The following is a 17713-nucleotide window of genomic DNA, read 5'->3' as shown; positions in this document are numbered from 1 at the left end:
TTATCGGCGATCGTGCAACGAGAAAATTGTCTGTGAATTCAGGTTCGGTCGAAAGAAATTCGTTGCACGTACCTCGCGTACTGTTCTCTCCTTCCCTCGCGATCCCTTCTTCACCTCGGCCACTCCTCATCCTCCAGTTCCATTTCTCGAAATTAAATGTAAATTCCTATATTATTCCCGGCAATTTTGCTTAATATCGCGCCAGTAGTCGTGCTTTCGAATTATTCGCCAACTTCATACACGCGGTGGGACGCGACTAAAACCTCTCTTATTATCGGGTCTGCATGGAATTCCTTCCGACTTTTTCCATCAACGGTTAAGTCTACTGTACTTTCAAACAGTTGGAAGCTTAAGTCGGGGAACGCTGGCGGTGCTGATTCCAAACGCAGTGATATTTCTCACGGAAGTGAAACCAATAACTCACACCCTACTTCGAAGAACTGGGTTACTTGGCAAATTACACCGACGGACCGAGCAGGCCTTATTATTCCTAGGTCAGTCGCAAGTACACACGCCGGAATATTGTATCAGTGGAATTAGCTGCGAAAGCATTTTCAACAATGTTGCAAGGTCAGACAAAGCATAAAGCGATTGTGCGACATCGTTAGAACCTGGAAATACACTCGATATTAATGTGTAGCGCTGCTTCAGCGCTTTCAGAAGGCTGAAATTAATTTTCAACTTTGTTACAAAGTTGGCGAGGTTCGGTACACGTTTTCCGATATCGTTACAAGGTCGATAGGTAACTCGGAAATAATTTGCACTATTGTTGCCAAGGCCAATTATATGCGTTACCGCATATGTGCGACATCGGATATATCACAATTACATAGATCAGATTTGTTCGGCACAACAACGTTACACAACAACGTACCAAAATCGCATCCATTAATTATCAACATTGTTGGATTATTAAAACAGTGTGGTTAACGTACCGATCCTGATGAACCTTGTGTTCTAATCTTCCTGTCATTTTAACGTCCCATGGGCTACGCGTATCTTCGCATTTTTCTTGGATAAACCGAAGTTCGTCTATGTTCGTGTCTAATCTTTTTATAGTTCTAAGCTGGAGCTAAGGAAAAGTTGGAGGAAAGTTCAGAATCGTTTGTCACTTTGTCACCTTATCGGAAACATCTTTTCCTCAAATTCTGCACGATGGATGGGATTTTCCATGGTAGCGTACATTCGCTGGTGTATTAGTTCCTATAAAGGAATCTTCGTGCATGTTCGTGGAATATGGGTCAACGTCATGCTACCGCCTGTTCCTCGGAACCGGTGCCAAACCGATAATTCGGCTAGCTCGTCGACAGTGGAAAAATGTGGATGCCGGGAACAACGGGAGCTGGTCGAAAGGAATTTCCAAGAGAGAAGTCATTCCGTTTATCGTCGTGCAAACGAGCAATTGCCAGAGGGTTGAATAGTTAAGGGTGCGAACCCAGCCGTGTCGTATCGGGTACATTGTTCGACTTTTTGAAAAGGCTAACAGCGTTACGCTCGGTCGCTGTCTTTTTATTTGTTTATTCGCTTACACGTTCGATCAGACAAAAACAAATTTATTGTTCCGTTTGTTCGTTATATTATTTTTTCCCTTCCTCTAATCCTTTCCTTTGTTTTTCTTCTTTTTTCTTTTACTATTATTATTATTTCGCGCATCTTTTCGTTGTCGATCCAATCATTGTAGTCAAATAAGTCCGAGCTTTCCAAGTTAAAGCTTCTTAACTCGGTGGCCGTTGGAAAGTTTAGCTTGAACAGCGAAACTCATTAAACTCTTTATTGCTTCGCTAAGTATTGCAACAGATGTTCAAAGTTATCATTCGGAAGTTTGACTTACTATACGCAGTTGAATTATCGTTACCTGTTCCTTCTTTCCCTTCCGAAACTTGATTCTTTATTCTAAGGAGCCTGTTTCCAGTTCCACCGTAATGAACAAAACTCAAGGAGAATTATAAAATATTTGCGAAAACTGTACGGCGATTTCTAGAAGATTAGAGTTTCAATCGACCTCGACAACGGGTATAAAAAATTCCAGCCACGTCGCTCACACGTACGTTAATAGTAGCGAGGTGATTTCCAAGCGCAGAATCGAGAATCATGGGATCCAATTAAACGACAATGAGTCCGAAGGGCCGCGTACGCCGATCAAATAGTCGAACAATTTATTCTCTGGTCCGAGAATTTGCATATCGGTATCAATCGATGCGAACCATCGAAATAGTATTTACGGAATTAGTATTTACGGCGGGTGTCGACCGGAAAAGCCGCGATTGCTCGGTCAAAAGTGTCTTTCGCGCGCGCCAAGTGGCTTCGTTTCCTTTGAAGAACGGAGCCATGCTCGTTTCTTACTCTTGTTCCATCCGCTTTTCGACCGGAAACGAGCTCCCATATTCGTTTACACCCGTTTACGTGCAGAGACACGGGCTGTCCTAAATTCAGGTCGTAGTCTGGGTCAAGAACAGTCGCTTCGAACCGATTTCGCGTTTTATCTCTCGTTCTTACGATTCTCAATCTTGGAAGCTGTTGAAAGTCCATTTTCTCGTCTATTGCGATTGTCAAGAACGCGCAGCTTTAAGATCTAAAGCAAAGAAATTCGAAGAATTTCTTCCCAGTATTAATGGACTCCAATTATTGTATTTAGCGGAGCAAAGAAAATTTACTGTATATTTACGATGGAAAAACGAACTCGCGCGCTATCGTTAAATTTATCGATCGGAATTATCCCTGATTAGGAAGGAGTCTCGATAATTTAACCGTGGTTTAGCAGCAGCCCGCGTAACATCGAAACGCGGGCAAACGAGCATAACCAGGCTTGTTTTCATTACAGGCTTTCTAAACGCCAACACGGATTCGCACTTACGCTCGCCGGCGAATTACGGCTTGATGGATCAGATCGCTGCGTTACACTGGGTGCAAGAGAACATCGGCTACTTTGGTGGTGATCCTAGGAACGTGACGTTGGTCGGCCACGGTACCGGGGCTGCTTGCGTCAATTTCCTAATGACCAGTCACGCGGTGCCAGACGGTGAGCAGTTTCCTATTTCTCTTCTCCAAAGTATTTCGTTATGTGTGTCGTAATTGCGTTGGTTTATGAAAATCCAATTGTTTTACACTTTTAACGTAATTTCGCGTAATATATCGTTCGTTCTTTTTTTTTTTTTCTTTTTCTTATAAGTCAGAATATTCCAAGCCTGCGTCTGGGAGGAAACATCCAAACACCCTTCGATCTTCGACCGTAAAAAGACGAGAACGTGTTTGGCGAACATTTCAGTGGCTACGATCGAAAGCAAGGGAGGTTTATTTGAATATTAAAAGCACGTACGCTGATACACGGTGGTACACGGCGGTAGGGCGGGAGGGAGGAAGATCAAACGAGCTTTTTTCGACCAGTCAGAGGAATCGCGTCACTTTAATCGAATCACAGGTAATTCACCCCTCTTGGAGCGTGTAAGGGGCAGCACGGCGTATATTTTATTTCTGTCGTGCGCCGGCCCTTGGAATAATTAACGTTGGATCACGCTAACCCTTTTAACAGGCACGTTTAGAAATAACTGATGGAATATTCAAGATTAAAGCGTTAGATGTAAACGAGGGGTGAACGGGCCTCGGACCTGGCTGAACCCATAAAAAAACAGCCGCTAGCTTCCGGCGCACTTCGTTTCGGACGGCAACCCTCCTCGCTGTTGTTAGTCTTGCTTGAATACGTCGATAAAGAGGTTCCCTTTCGACTTGTCCGATACTTTGTCGCGGGAACATCGCTTTAGAGATCGTTCTCACCTTTTTTATCGTCTCGTCCGTGGAAAGAAACCCTTCTCGACGGAGCGAAAGGTATTCGCTGTAAAATTTTTGCGACCGTGTCACCCCCAAATTATCCACCGTGGCGCTTAAAACAGTCAGACTTTCCACGTACGCCTATCTACGAGCGAATAAATTTCTTTGAAACTCGACGCGACCGTATCGACCAAGGAAATTAATAACTGAAACCTGGCGAAAATCATTTCTCAGGTCTTTCGTTGATTAGGGTCGCGTGAGCGGAAATTGGTCGGGGCTGTTTCAGCGTATGGAAGACAAATCGATCCTTCGAGGACGGGGGAAAACAACGAAGTAATCTGACCGGATCCACCTTATCGTTAACTCAACCGTACGATAATTCACTACAGCTGGAAACTGTCAATGGAGATTAGGCCAGCTGATTCTACCCCTAATTGATCACGTCTGGTAAACCACCAGCCCTCTTCTGCTTTCCGGCGACCTCCCCTACATATGCTCCGGATTAACTTTAATATGCGCATATGAACATGATTGGACCGGCTGCTAGGGAAAATTGGATGGCAAGTTACAATCAATAAGGCGTGATATTCTGGAACTTGGAGTTCTGGTCGTACCGTGTTACGGAAATTTCCCGACCAATATTCCGCTTTTTCTTTAACGCTGACTAAACGTTAACGTTATTAATTTTGACAAAAATTACCTCGAATTACTTCGAATCACGAAAGAAGTAATAATTCGAGAAGAGAACCATCGAACCGAAAATTACTCGGATTATCTTAGCATCGTCCTTGGCATCAGCTAAAAGACCAAACGAATATTCTGTAAAATTTGTCGAACTTTTACTCTTTTGCCATCTGATCTCGATGCAGAATCCCTTCAAATCTTGCTCGAGGCCGATCAACGGGATTTACTTAGCAACCCCTCGATTTCATTCCGTCACGGTAATCCTAGTGGGACTCGCGTCGCGAAAAAGAGGACGGCAACACTAACAGCAACCAGGTTTATTGCGGCCGGCGTGACGTGCCGCGGGGAAAAGTCGCACGTTCGTCGTCGAGCAGAGCAACGCGCGTCGAGAGGCATTACGAGCGAAAGGCTCGTTTAATGAGTCTACGACCAGCAAATGCCACGCAACGCCGCCATTTGTGACGTAAAATGCGCCGTGCAATTTGCGCTGATGGCATCAGCATCGCCGGCCCGAACGATGAATGACGGCAATTCTGTACAGGAGGATCGCTTTAATGGAAAAAGCGGGCCTCGATTCTCACCACGCTATATTTCCCCTCTTTCTTTCCTTCTCTTCGCCGGGCAAATTTTTCTACGCTCCGATTACAAAATCCCATGGACATCGCTTCGCTCTAATAAAAATTTGTTTGCATTACCATCCACTGGAAAATTGTTTGCCAAGTGCGGCTTTTAAAAAGCAGATATTTGACGATAGATTAGAGAATCGATGGCAGGAATTTTACATGGGACGTAGAAAGAACTTGTTTTACTACAGCAGAAAAAAATTGTGTGCAGAGCACAGTTGGATTATGAATTACTGATAAACAACGCCGGTAAAATTGATTGGTTTAATTAATTGAAAGAGCAGGCTAGCCTACGTATCGTGGAAAGTTATGCATTTCTTTTTTAATTATCCAGACTCAAAGTAGACTGCGTGCTCGACGAATCTCGCCGCTTATCAGAGCGTGGTTTTTATACCGTTCTCTGTGATTTATACGCGGCCGCAACGAGAACTCGCGTAATCTTAACGTGCCGCCTGTCACAGGCGTACAACGCTCCGAGTACTAGTTCAAAAGAATTCTCGCGCGATTTCATTATTACTATCGATTTACATTAATTTTGCATTTTTCAAGACATAAAAAATGTAGAAAATGCATAAATCCGAACTTATGTTTTCATGAAAACACAGTAATCAGCCACTTTGATCGCTTTGATAGCGTCGGGTAATTAATTATCTCGAGCATCAACACGGTAAAACTCATTGCGAAGTGTGCCATCATCTGAATTCAGTTAAATTCGCTCTCACTCGACGGTGTTTAGAATTTCTAAAGGAGAAAAAAACTCGCTTGCAATGCTGACAAAAGTATGCAGGTAACTTGGTCGCAATTACTAAAACGCCAGGAGAGAAACCTTAGTATTATCCCGGTCGATCGATTCGAAATCGAACCGCTAGCTCCTCTAACCGGTCCTTCTCTGATGGTGTCTAATCCGTAGAGTTTAATCTACGCAAGCAACCGGCTCCGAATGGATAATGTCCGCGGTTAGGAACTCTCTATCAGGTGGCAGGCCAAACAGAATCGCTATCAGCTACGATCCACCAAAGAGGAGATCACACCCTGGTCGACCTCGTTCGTCCACTCTACATAAATACTCGTCCTTGTCTGGGAATCTGCCAGTGTATTTGGCCACCGGTTTCGAACCGTGCAATCGCCGATTGAAAGATCGCTGGAGGATTCGTTGTTCAAGACTTGTTAATCGTTTGAGATTTTCCTGTCGGAGTAGAACGTTATTTCGATTGCCGGCGCTCGATGAAAGTAATCGAGAGCTAGAAATTTTACCGATGATGCAGGAACTGTAAATCAAGAGCCATTTTTCAAGAGAGACCAATAACCTTCGTGGTGGTTCCGCGTCTGTGGAATGTATGGTATCAGCGAAGTTGCACGGATGTTGGTCCAATTAATTTTGGTGGTAATCGCGGAGGTAGAAATATCGCACGGTATTGTTGGATATTGTAGTTCGGTTGTGTATTACGTGTTCGAAGCAAACGAGTCGTAGCTACTGAAAATAGAGATGAAAAATGGTCGATCTCGATGGAATTCTTCTAACTATTTTCTGCCTTCCCGTTTTTATCGTTGCGTCTTTTGTTTCTTCAGCGAAAAGAGAAATCCTTCGATTCGGTGATTCGTTATTCGCCACGCATGGAACGAGGCAATTGGCAAATTAGAATATACGTAGATGCCGGGCAAAATTCGACACCACAAATCATCCATTAAGTCACAGCTCGCTGATTAATCCTTTGGGCTCCATTCGTCTTGCTAATAAACTACCGGCTATGCTGTCTCAGTTTGAATCCACAGGTACAGCACAAGGCGTTCCACGTAGCCATGGAACGTTGTCTGCGTATTCCTTGAAGCTTGATAAATTGCCATCCGCGATCTTCTGACCAATTGAAATTCGTAAGCGCGTCCTTTCAAAATCAACCGAACGACCTATTAATTAAAATTTTTGATCTCTGGGCGTTCGTTACGCTTTGGCGCATCTACGCTTATTCGCCCGATGGGTGTCCACCGTCCGTTCTTTGATAACACGAAGTTATCATCATTGGGTGATTCTCGAGTTCTCGACAAGAACGAAAATACGATCGCGTTGGAAGAAAAGAATCGCGAGTAAAGGCGTGGATCAAATCGCTTCTCTAACGAGATCGTTTCGCGTTGTGCCCGTTTCTGACCGTAAGAGGAATCCCTCGTGTCGCCGACGACGAAACGATTTCTTCCTTGGTCGAGTGCCGACTCGAGAACAGAGCACTGGCATGGCCAATGAGCGTATTCAATAAAACATGAGAGCTACGAAATCGATGTTATCGGCCTAGTTTCGCTTCTCTCGATTAACCCTTAGCCTGGGGGATCGCTTGAGATGTTGCGCGCGCTAATCACGACTCTTCCGCCGGCTGATATCGATATTTTTCCAATCTGCGATTGCGTTTTCATCTGAACTGTATAATTGGAAAAAATCTGAACGCTTCGATGCGGATGTGAAAAATCTATAGATTGAAAGATTTTAATTAGAACACGCAGCGATGGATGATTCTTCTTTTTAACAGTAATCCGTGCATAAGGAAACTGAGAAAACATTGAACAACCTCACATTGATTAATTGCGATATCCGAGTTTCTCCGCTCTTTTCGTTTGATACCGTCAACGTAACAAAACTCGATCATATTTTTATTCGGCTGAGAAAATCAATACACGCCTACGAACTCGTCTCTGCGCTGTTCATCCGCGTGTTAGCTTTAACTTAGCGAAAGGCTTCGAAAAAAGAGAACGTTCCAAAAGCTTCGCTTATCTGTATTTAGTAAAAGTAAAATAGAAGCGTATGAGAAGAAGAAGGAATATGAAACGCGAGATAGCACGAAGTTAACGTGACGGATAGACAACGATCGTTGGGAAAAGTTCGTGTCGCGACACCCTCGGCCACTTTCCGGCCGGAAAAGACGAGAGAACGGAAGATGCGGAGGAAAAGACAGATCGATATTGCTGTTCGGCTACCCATTACCGTGCTGCAGAATGACGTACAGCTGGCAGCGCAGCAACGGACGCACGTGTGTCTATGCACGCGTGCAACGCAGCCTGTGCATTTATTACCAGCAATCTGGTAACTCGAGGTCTTGGAAGGTATCGTTAATGAATCTGTGTCGAGCAACCGGTATCGAAACCATCGATTCTTGAATCTCGAATTTCTCAAAATTACATCAGAGTTCGAAACGTAGTGCTCAAAATGTAGCTTGATCTCTTTAGGGACGAATTTATAACAACTGGAATAAGATAATTTCTTATTTCCCGATCGTGATACGCGATAAGCGTACGCGTTAGTATTTCTGAAGAAGTAAACTTTTCTCAACGAAAGAGCGTTACGTTATTCTTCGTACCAAAATAAAGATAAGCAGCTTAAGGATGCTTCGTATTCGGATACTTTTTATTCATGCAAACCGATTTGCCATTTTTTTACAAGTATAATAACTTACCGTCGTTAGCTGACAGGGGTCCCACGGCGCTGTTTAAGCTTTGCATATTTTGCTCCGTGACCAATAGATCCCTGGTGTCGTTACCAGAAACGGTATCCTATCAATTAATTCAACAACGCCTCGCAATTACTTTATCCATGGAAACGTATTTAGAAACGTCTCTCGTTCCCCTGGGTGATTTGAAAAAATTCTGAATTCTCAAAAAAAAAAAAAAAAAAAAAAAAAAAACGATGTCGCCCGATCTTGACTTCGAGTTACATGGTCGTTCCGCTCACAGAAAATAAAGTGGCTATCGAGGATCCCTGCGGTGGCCGTGAATCACGGTTCGATTAATAGATACGCAAAGGCAGGAAATGCAACTGGAAAATGCATTTTTCCGGTGCGATGGACGAAAATGAAATCGAGCAAAACGAAGGCTCCCACGATGCTTACTCGTTCCCTGTCGGCTTCATAGCGAAGAAAACTAAATCGATGAAAACTGCGATCGCCAAGCAGAAACGACTTCCCTCGGAGGTTTCAATTCTTTTACAGCGAAGAAGAAGAAAAGAAGAAAGGTAAGGTGAAATACGAACGGGGAACGGTTAATGCGGCGCGAGACCGCGAATATTCACGCTGAAGATTGTATTTATAATCGCGAGAAAAGAGGAAAAACTTGTTCAAGTGGTCGGTTAATTTAAATATCGACCGCATAAACATTCGTACGAGAGAAGAGGACGGTAAGCCGCTTGCAAGTTATGAATATTACCAGCGAACGTAAGCTTCTACTGTCCGACCCCTCGCTGCCCTCTTCTCTGTGCCTCCTCTACCTCCTTGATCCTCTTCTTGATTCCCTCGTAAACTCGACTGGAAAGGCATAGTCATCTTCTCCGAAGCACGGCGATGCTGACAACTGCCGTGGATGATAAGTTAATAAGCTTTGCCGGAAACGAACACCAAGCGTGACGTTCGGAAGGAAAAATCGCCGAGGAAAAAACAGCGCGGTGATATTTGGTAATATCTCAAATACATTTGCCGTGCGATGCATTCGAGCGAGAATCATTCGAAATTTATAGCTTTCGGAACAGCCATAACTAGAATGAGTAGAATGAGATCGTAGTCATACGTCGGTTCGTAGCGTTTATATTTCATTCGCAGAAACTCCGGACTCTGCGTTGTTTCGTTGTTTCGCTAAAATAACGTTACGATAAAAACAGATCGACGCGTGTTCATAGAGAAACGTTGAGAGTAACTGGAAAAATTGAATGCGAAATTTGCAATCACGGTATTATTTCTACGAGTTCAACGCTTTCCACTCGTATCCAGGGACAACGTTCCGAAGAAAAGAGAGTAATTTGAAGTATGCGTGGTAATACTACGTAATAGTACCAAGTCTCGCATTTTTCTGACTTGTGCAGGTTATCAAGATAATGTACGTCAGAGAAATTGCTTATGAAATATCGCAGCAGCCTTTTCTCTATATCCGTGCCCTATGCATCCTACGAATACGAGTAAAACGATGCATCAATTTGTATGCGGAACTTAACGTTAATGGTATTGCGATAGAAATGGCACGAAATATTCCGAAAGAACGTCGTAAGAGCATTTCCACGATTTTCACCACACTGAAATGATTCGGACATCGTGACTCCTTTGATGCTCCTTAGCGTACATTCTAAACAAAGATTCATCAAGATGGCACCTAACTCTCTCCGGGTAAATATTAAAATTGTGAAATGCAAATAGCTTCAAGGCCGTAAGCTTTAGTCTTCTAGTCTCAATAACGTTTCGGTTTAGTCTACGGTGCAAGTATAGTAAGTATAAGTGAGCCGTTGGCTGAGACACGTTTCGTTTATTATCCGAGCTGAGAGCAAGTTTTAAAGTGACAAACTCATGGTTGAACAATTCGAGAGACGTACCTCTCAGTGTGTAATATACTTTAAACCGACGGATGTTGAGCTACTCCATCTTACTTGCTGTCCAACGCGGAATGTGCATGTTAATGGGCGAGTTGTCAGATTAATTTTCCCGTGAGTGGATACCGTGCAATCATGCTGCGTAATAACACTTTAACGAGTGTTTTTGTAACAGGGCCTATGACCATGTGTTTACATGTAAACTGTTTTTTCTTTTTTTTTTTGCAAAATTAAACGTACGCGAATTGCGAAAGAAATCGCTGTCAAATTTGCGGATGATAATTTCTTCTCTAACGGTGATTCTATGTAAACATCGAAATTTGAGGCTACGAATTAACAGCGATAACGAGTCATTTATGTAGATGCATCTATGTATGTCGTACTTATAGCTGGCTGACTTGGACAGCGCTGTATAGAGAAACGCACTTAGTTGGAGAAACCGTCAGTCACCGATTGTCTCGTCTGAGTGACACATACGGAGACAGCCAAGGGATAGACTGTTTGAATCGGCTGAAACACGAACATCGGTGCTAGTTGTAGCTAATGGATCAACGCACTTGAGGAGATGATAAGTGTCGTATTCGTGCAAGATTCTCGAACGCGTATCGACAGCCTTCATCGTTACAGAGTCATTCACGTGGACGTACGTCACCGACGATGACATCCCGATCATTGCTCGGTTCATCGATACGATTGACGAAACCAATTTGTTATGTATCTCCGACTATCTACGCTTTTCCCTTTTCTTCGTTCGCTGGTCGTTGTAAAATCTATTTCTCAGCCGTGGACGAAACACAGAGATCGGAAGGACGACAGAAAACCGCAGGCGTCGCGAATTCATCAGAGTATCCAGCGACAAAATCTCCGAGGTCGAATCCTTTGCGCCCCGATACGAAGATTAACGACTCCCAAGTTTCCGATTAAACTCAGCCAGCTGATTACGAGGGAGAAACAGCTTTTGTCTACCGAGCAGCGAAACAACGTTATCTCGATTCTCTAACGAAGCCAGCCGAAACCGCGATAACCGGTTGCTTGAAAACATGTATCGAGTCCACGCGAAACCCTGCTGCTTCTCTCGAAACGTAGCATCGTTGGATCTATCCCGAGATAATGATGTACCTTGGCGAACTGTCGCGATAATGTTACTCGGCGAACACCGCCTTACCGATACGAAGATTAACGACGGTTAAGATTTAAGTAACTTCCATGAGAAATCCCGTTTTATGGATATCAAAGGTCGATAAAATCGTATCGCGTTCGCGAAACGCGATATTACAGTACACATCGTGTTTCCCTTAGATCCACGTTCGCAGAGAGTCGAAATGAGATTTCGAAATTTCTCCAATTCAATTTTATTTCGTCGATGATTTATGATAGCGGCAAGGCAGGAAACCGACGAAGCTGTTTGGCAAGCAAAGATCCGCGAGGCTAAGGGTTTTCTCGCCCAGCCATTTAGGATCATATTTTTAAACTGCTACACGTGCTGCTTTCATGCCAAGCGACCAGATCAATTCGCGGCAATGCAAGGATGATGTCTACGTTGGCTAAATCGCTCCATCTTTCTCGCGATAATAACCTAATGAAAAAGAATCGCAACTTTTAAGATTTATCCGTACGTTAATTTTTGTTACATTAATTTTAATTACGTTCAAAGCGTTTCTTGTTTCGATGATCCGACGGAAAGGATCGAAATTACGGACTGGAAAAGTAGTAGTTGTACGGCTGTATGTAGTTGTACGTACGCAAGATGGATAACCATCGGTCATTACTTTTTAATTGTTGCAGGCTTGCTGTTTCATCGCAGCGTTCTAATGTCTGGTAGCGCGCTTTCACCATGGGCGCTGGTGAGAGGAGCTGCAAATTACGCTCTGCAAGTTGCCAAACATCTAAATTGCTCGTGGGTGAGTATTGCTCGGAGTGCATTACATTAAGGTCTCCGGTTCGGCGACAACTCGGAAGCAAATAAACCGCCGTCAGACATTCCCCGCGAGGGAAACAATTCTCGCTCTCCTTCTCTCTTTCTCTTCCTCTATACTTTCGTACATACGATACCGACAAACGTACAACCGTATTAGTTTTCATGTTGCAAGAAATTCTTGATTACTTCAAACGTGGTCCACCCGATTAAAAATTACCTTTAAAACAGGAAGGAAGAGAACTTTTAACTTAAAAGTCAGCCAGGGAAGCCTCTACTGAAGCGTGTACGAGGGTAGAACGGTATATCGTGCTTATACTTCAGAACATCTGGCATAAGGAAGAAAATACAGAAGAACGAAAACGCAGAAAATTATCAAACAAGAGAAATGTCGTAAAAACAAAGGAGAATCGGAAAATATCGCATGTACTAATGGCGATTAGAACGACGCATAAAAGGGGGCGAGGGAACAATGTAAAAAATGAGAATCGAGAAGCAAAGCGAGACGCGATGACGATACAGATACACGAAGAATAACACACACTTTCCCGGAAAATACTGAACCGAACGTCGGACATTATTTTCGATCGCGTATCGCCGGTGGTTTAATTGTATTGGACGGTAGGGGATATTTTCGTATCGCGATGCGTTGGCTGTGTTAAAACGCGAAACGCGCTGCAACTCCCGATGGGGTTGTTGCGCGATGTCCGCAGCACATATTAGCTTAATTGAAACGCATCGTTAATATAATTGCTAGTGCGTAACTAACGGATGTAAAAACATCGCGTTCTTGCCGGTTTCGTTTGATACTGTAATTTATGTACGACCTTGTTACGCTTCCGTGTTACGCTTCCGTGTTAAGCTTCTGTTTTATGCTTCCGTGTCGCGACAATATCCGCTCGAGTCGCATTTCCGAAATCGCTCACCGCTGGAACTAAAGTTGCATCGCGCGAGCGGATTCTTGGCTGTTGAAAAACACCGCAACGAACGCGGCTCAACGAAAATTTGTTAAACGAAGAATAGTTTGCCGAAACTGGGCATCGACTTTCTAGCTTGTCAAACGATCCAACGAAAATCCGTTTATTTGAAATTCATCCATTGAAATTGAACGAAACTGAAATTTTAGCGATTGGACTGAACTATTGCTTTGTTTCGCTAAACCTCCATTGTGTACGAACTGTTTATCCCTGGTGATCCTATCAAACGGAATGCCGTAATGGTTTAATCGGAACGTTTAAAAAGTTCCCTATGAATATAAATACATATCGCAAATACCGTCATATCCAATGCACAAAGTGTCTGGCTATGCACCATCCCTTTCCGCTTAGACCATATTCTATCCGCTGCCACGATTCCAAGTTTGCGAATGGAATAATCAAACACCGATCTTTGCTACCCTCTGCAACAATTGCAACGAATAGAACCGCAGCTGTAGAGGAATATACACGGTAGGAGAAAGAATCTCGATTTCATCGTAAAACGTCGAGAGGCAATACCAAATGTGCCACGGCTACTCGTAGCCACTTCTCTATTCCCCGGCGAAACACGTTCTAGATAGGCTAAACAGATCCTCGATTTGCAGCCGATTGAAAATAACGATTAAACGCGAAATCGGGGTAAGAGCGTCCCAATTGTTTCCCGAACCAACTCCTCTTCCTCTATAGCCGCTATTTCCCGTTGTTCCCGTCGAGTGGTGAAAATAAAAACAAAAAAAGAAAAAAAAAGGAACAGCCCGAACGAAATGGAAAACGATACGGGATTATGTTATGCGAGCCGATAGCCGCGGTCCAGTCAGAATTGATTGAATTTGTTGCGGGCGAAAAATGACGAAATTAATTTCGTATCGGATTTGGAGAGCCTGCGGGCTGCAGTTCGATTAGAAATATAGCGAGCGGCGATAATCGGCGTTTCGTTGTGCACTCGAATTCGGATCGATTCCCGCGATTTTTAATGCGAGAGACGCTTCGCGGATGAAGCCACGAATATCTCGAATGAGATTGAACGTTATCGTCGAATCGAAGATAAGTGGCTTCGCCACTTTACGTAGAAACGTATCAATTTCGAAGATCGAAATGTCGATCAAAAATTTATCCTTGGCGAAAATTTACTTGGAAAATTATGACGCTAAATCTGATGAAATGCTGTTCGATCTTTTACGTCGGTTGGCCGAGATCGAACGTACACGAGAAAGTGGTAGAACCTATCGGTCTAATTTTACGGTTTAGCTGCGCGAGAATCTGTGCTAGGGCTGCAGGCGAGAGGAAACCAATCACGAAGCGAGAAACCAGGCCGCGGTGTGCTTCAACCCCCAAAAATTCCCCGGCGAAATTGTCAAACCTTCCGTCTCCTCCTGTCGTCCACCCTCGTGCTCCGTTCGTTCGAAAATTGGAAACTCCTCCGCGAAGTCGACGCTTCCGACCAGTACTCCAACATATTAAGGCGTCGATTAAATTCGTTAAACCAACGAATCGATGCTCTCGCGCAAGATCGACGAACCTGCAGGGGGTGCAATTTGTTCATCCCCCCAAATTTCCTCGACACAGCAGCTCGGTCGACGTTCGATTGTGGCTAGCCTACGTCTGTCGAGAGCAGGATTTCCAAAGGCGATTACAGGGCCGGTCACTAAAGCAATTCATTTGCGTGCGACCAAATTAAAGCGAATCGGTGCATCGTCATTGCGTTCCGCTCAGTGGAACTCGCGTTTACCAATCGCCGATTCACCTCTTCTCGAGCTACCGCAACATCGATCTGATCTTTCTGACAATGCTACCCATTGTTTAACGTAATTATCGCTTCCTTTTTCTTGTTTTGTTTTTGCTTTTTGTTCCATTAGTTACATATTTACTCGCGAACCTACCTATTCTTTACGACTTGTCTCTGTTGCCGCACGTGTAGCACCTATAAACGAGATTCCTCGTACTCATCGCACGAGTATAGGTGCTTTTACTATTAAAAATTTGCTTGTTTGTTCAGGCCGCAGGTGATCCCCAGGCATTGCTCAAATGCCTGAGAGAGGTGCCGCTGGACGCGCTGGTTTCGGTCCCCGTAAAAGGGTTGGAATTCGCGCCTGCTTTCGGACCCAGCATAGACGGCGTGGTGATCGATCCGGGCGATCCTGACGATCAGGATTTCACTCTGCAAGTGGACACGATCAATACGTTGAACAACATCTTGATGCGGAAGGACGTCGTATCGAAACTCTCGAGGTACATCCGGCCTCGGTCCTTCTTCATTTCCTCCTATTTTCCCTCCCGTTTTCCTCCATTTCGTCCTGTATATTCGAATATCCTAGAATTTTATCGAATTTTCCGTCGCAAACGCCCGAATATTAAGCGCGAAGAGCAAGAAAATTAACGAAGAAATAAAAAATCGAGGATGGTAAATGTTCTAGAAATGATAAGGCGTTTCATAATTTTACGATGAATTTCGTTTGCAATTGTCCGGTAAACACGCGAAAATCTCCTCCTGGCATTTCACTACGATTTCTCGATCTACCCCAAAATTCATGGAGCGTACGCCTGTTTGGTTTCATCGTGAATTTCAACTTATCCCGCATAATCGTGGATACGTCCGTGGTATATAACATGTTGCAGGTAGGATTGGAACAAAACAGCGGTCTCGTTACGTGGCTAAACGGAGCATGCTAACTAACCGGGAAGATCCACAGGAAAAAGCGGCGACTCTCTCTTATTCGGCACGTGAAATGTGGCCAACAAGTACGACTCGTCTTTCTCGACTCTCCTGTTTTCCCTCCCCTGTATCCCCCGTTCTTGCTCGCACGTGCTTCACTTTCCTCCTTCCCTTTTTCCGTCCCGCTCGTTTTATCTTGCGACGTTTCACTGTCTTGTCAAATCTTTTGCCGCTTTTTATTTTCCCTCTTCCCCTTGATCACTCTCTCGCCGACACCGTTCTCGTCCTTTTACCTCTACCTCGAACCTTCTACCTTCCCTGTTTTGCCGTCACTAGCCTGTTCTTTATTCGATTCTTCCCCGAGATATTACAACTTCAACGATACCGTGCTTTTGATTTCGTTAATCGCATCGTCATTCGTCCTGGCAGAAACTTGCTATTAGTTTGAATCGAAAGACGACAGCTCGAGCCTCCTTTTCACTTTCCTTCCTTTCTCCATCCGTCTTTTATCATTTTATCATTCTTCTACCCTTTTGTGCTCGACCGTCGTGCATTTTTTTTTTTTTTTTAGAACTCGGTTTCTTAATTTCCGCTCAAATCGTTCGTATTCATTTTCCGCTACGATTGTTCCCACTCATGAACCACTGTTTTGCTTTTAATCGTTTTACACTTGCGACGAACACGTATACGCGCAGCACTTTTAATTACTCGAGTTTCCTTTTAGAAGTTTTCGTTGTTGCGGCTGGACGACAAGGTACGTCCCCTTTGTCCCATCGTTCCCTGACGAGGTCGCCTATCCGAAACGCAATTCCGTTTGCTGGAGTAATTTAACAATTGCGACGTTTAGCCAGCCAACACGGCGAGCAACGATTCGAGTGTTTATAGAGCGGTGTATCGTCGTGGAAAAATGTTTTTACCCGTCGCGCTCAACGAGAAGAGAACGGAGTCGCGCAAAGACTTCCGACAATGAATAAAGAAACGGCTAAAATGCCGAGCGGGACATAATTTTATGAGCATTGACCGGTAGAAACGAAAAGGTAGTTGTTTTTAATTTCCAAGGAAAAAATTATTAACACGAAACAATTGGAGGGACAGCAAAAGAGCTCGACGAGCATATTCAAGCGCGTTGTATTAACGTTTTGTGGTCGTATTGAGCTAAAACGTGTACTGTAGCGATCAGAATTAATTTCCATTTGGACTTAAAAAAGAGAATCTTCGAGTGTTCTAAAATAATATGCGAGCAGGGAACTGTTAGACATAGAACAATTCCGAAATCGTTGAATTACCCTCATCAACTAGTTCTCTACGTTTCGTCCTTTGTCGCGATCGGTCTTTGTCCCCCTTTGTCGTCGCGATTCTTTCGAACGTTCGTGCGTTTCGTGCTTTCACTCGTGTTCCATTCTCGATCCATTCTCGATCGGAGCAGTAGCCTTTCGCTGCAACGCCTTTAGCCCCGCGATAAATAAATGGTCTTGCGGAGGTTTTGCGCTATCAGACGCGTAACGATAACGTTAAAGGGAATGGAAATCGTTGAAACGAGCCGCGTTTCTTCCCGCCGACGTTCCTGCGAGTATCGCTGAATGTCCCGGTTCGCTGAGAGCGCCGAGTTAATTTGTCTCGAATAGAGAGACTCTTTCGCTTTCCATCTGTCTATCTATTTCTATTACCTTCTTTCATCGGGTGAACATTGGACGAAGAATCAGGAGGAATGGAACAGCTGAACCGTGTGTGTAATTATGTTACGGTTAATGAAGAAGACGATGGAGC

At 44.0% G+C, this 17713-nt stretch overlaps 1 protein-coding gene across 1 annotated transcript in view; it reads left to right on the top strand.

The window, feature by feature from the left end:
* Positions 1-17713, top strand: part of LOC122571107 (neuroligin-4, X-linked) — a 220859-nt gene that overhangs the window by 189366 nt on the left and 13780 nt on the right. Inside the window, exons 3-5 of the mRNA XM_043734403.1 lie at positions 2822-3019; positions 12187-12302; positions 15290-15522. Of these exons, the coding sequence (XP_043590338.1) occupies positions 2822-3019; positions 12187-12302; positions 15290-15522 (547 nt within the window). The remainder of the gene's footprint in view (positions 1-2821; positions 3020-12186; positions 12303-15289; positions 15523-17713) is intronic.

The sequence above is a fragment of the Bombus pyrosoma genome, linkage group LG9 (assembly GCF_014825855.1).
Source record: "Bombus pyrosoma isolate SC7728 linkage group LG9, ASM1482585v1, whole genome shotgun sequence".
In the NCBI taxonomy this organism is placed as follows: domain Eukaryota; kingdom Metazoa; phylum Arthropoda; class Insecta; order Hymenoptera; family Apidae; genus Bombus; species Bombus pyrosoma.
This window is presented reverse-complemented; position numbering and strand designations above follow the sequence as displayed.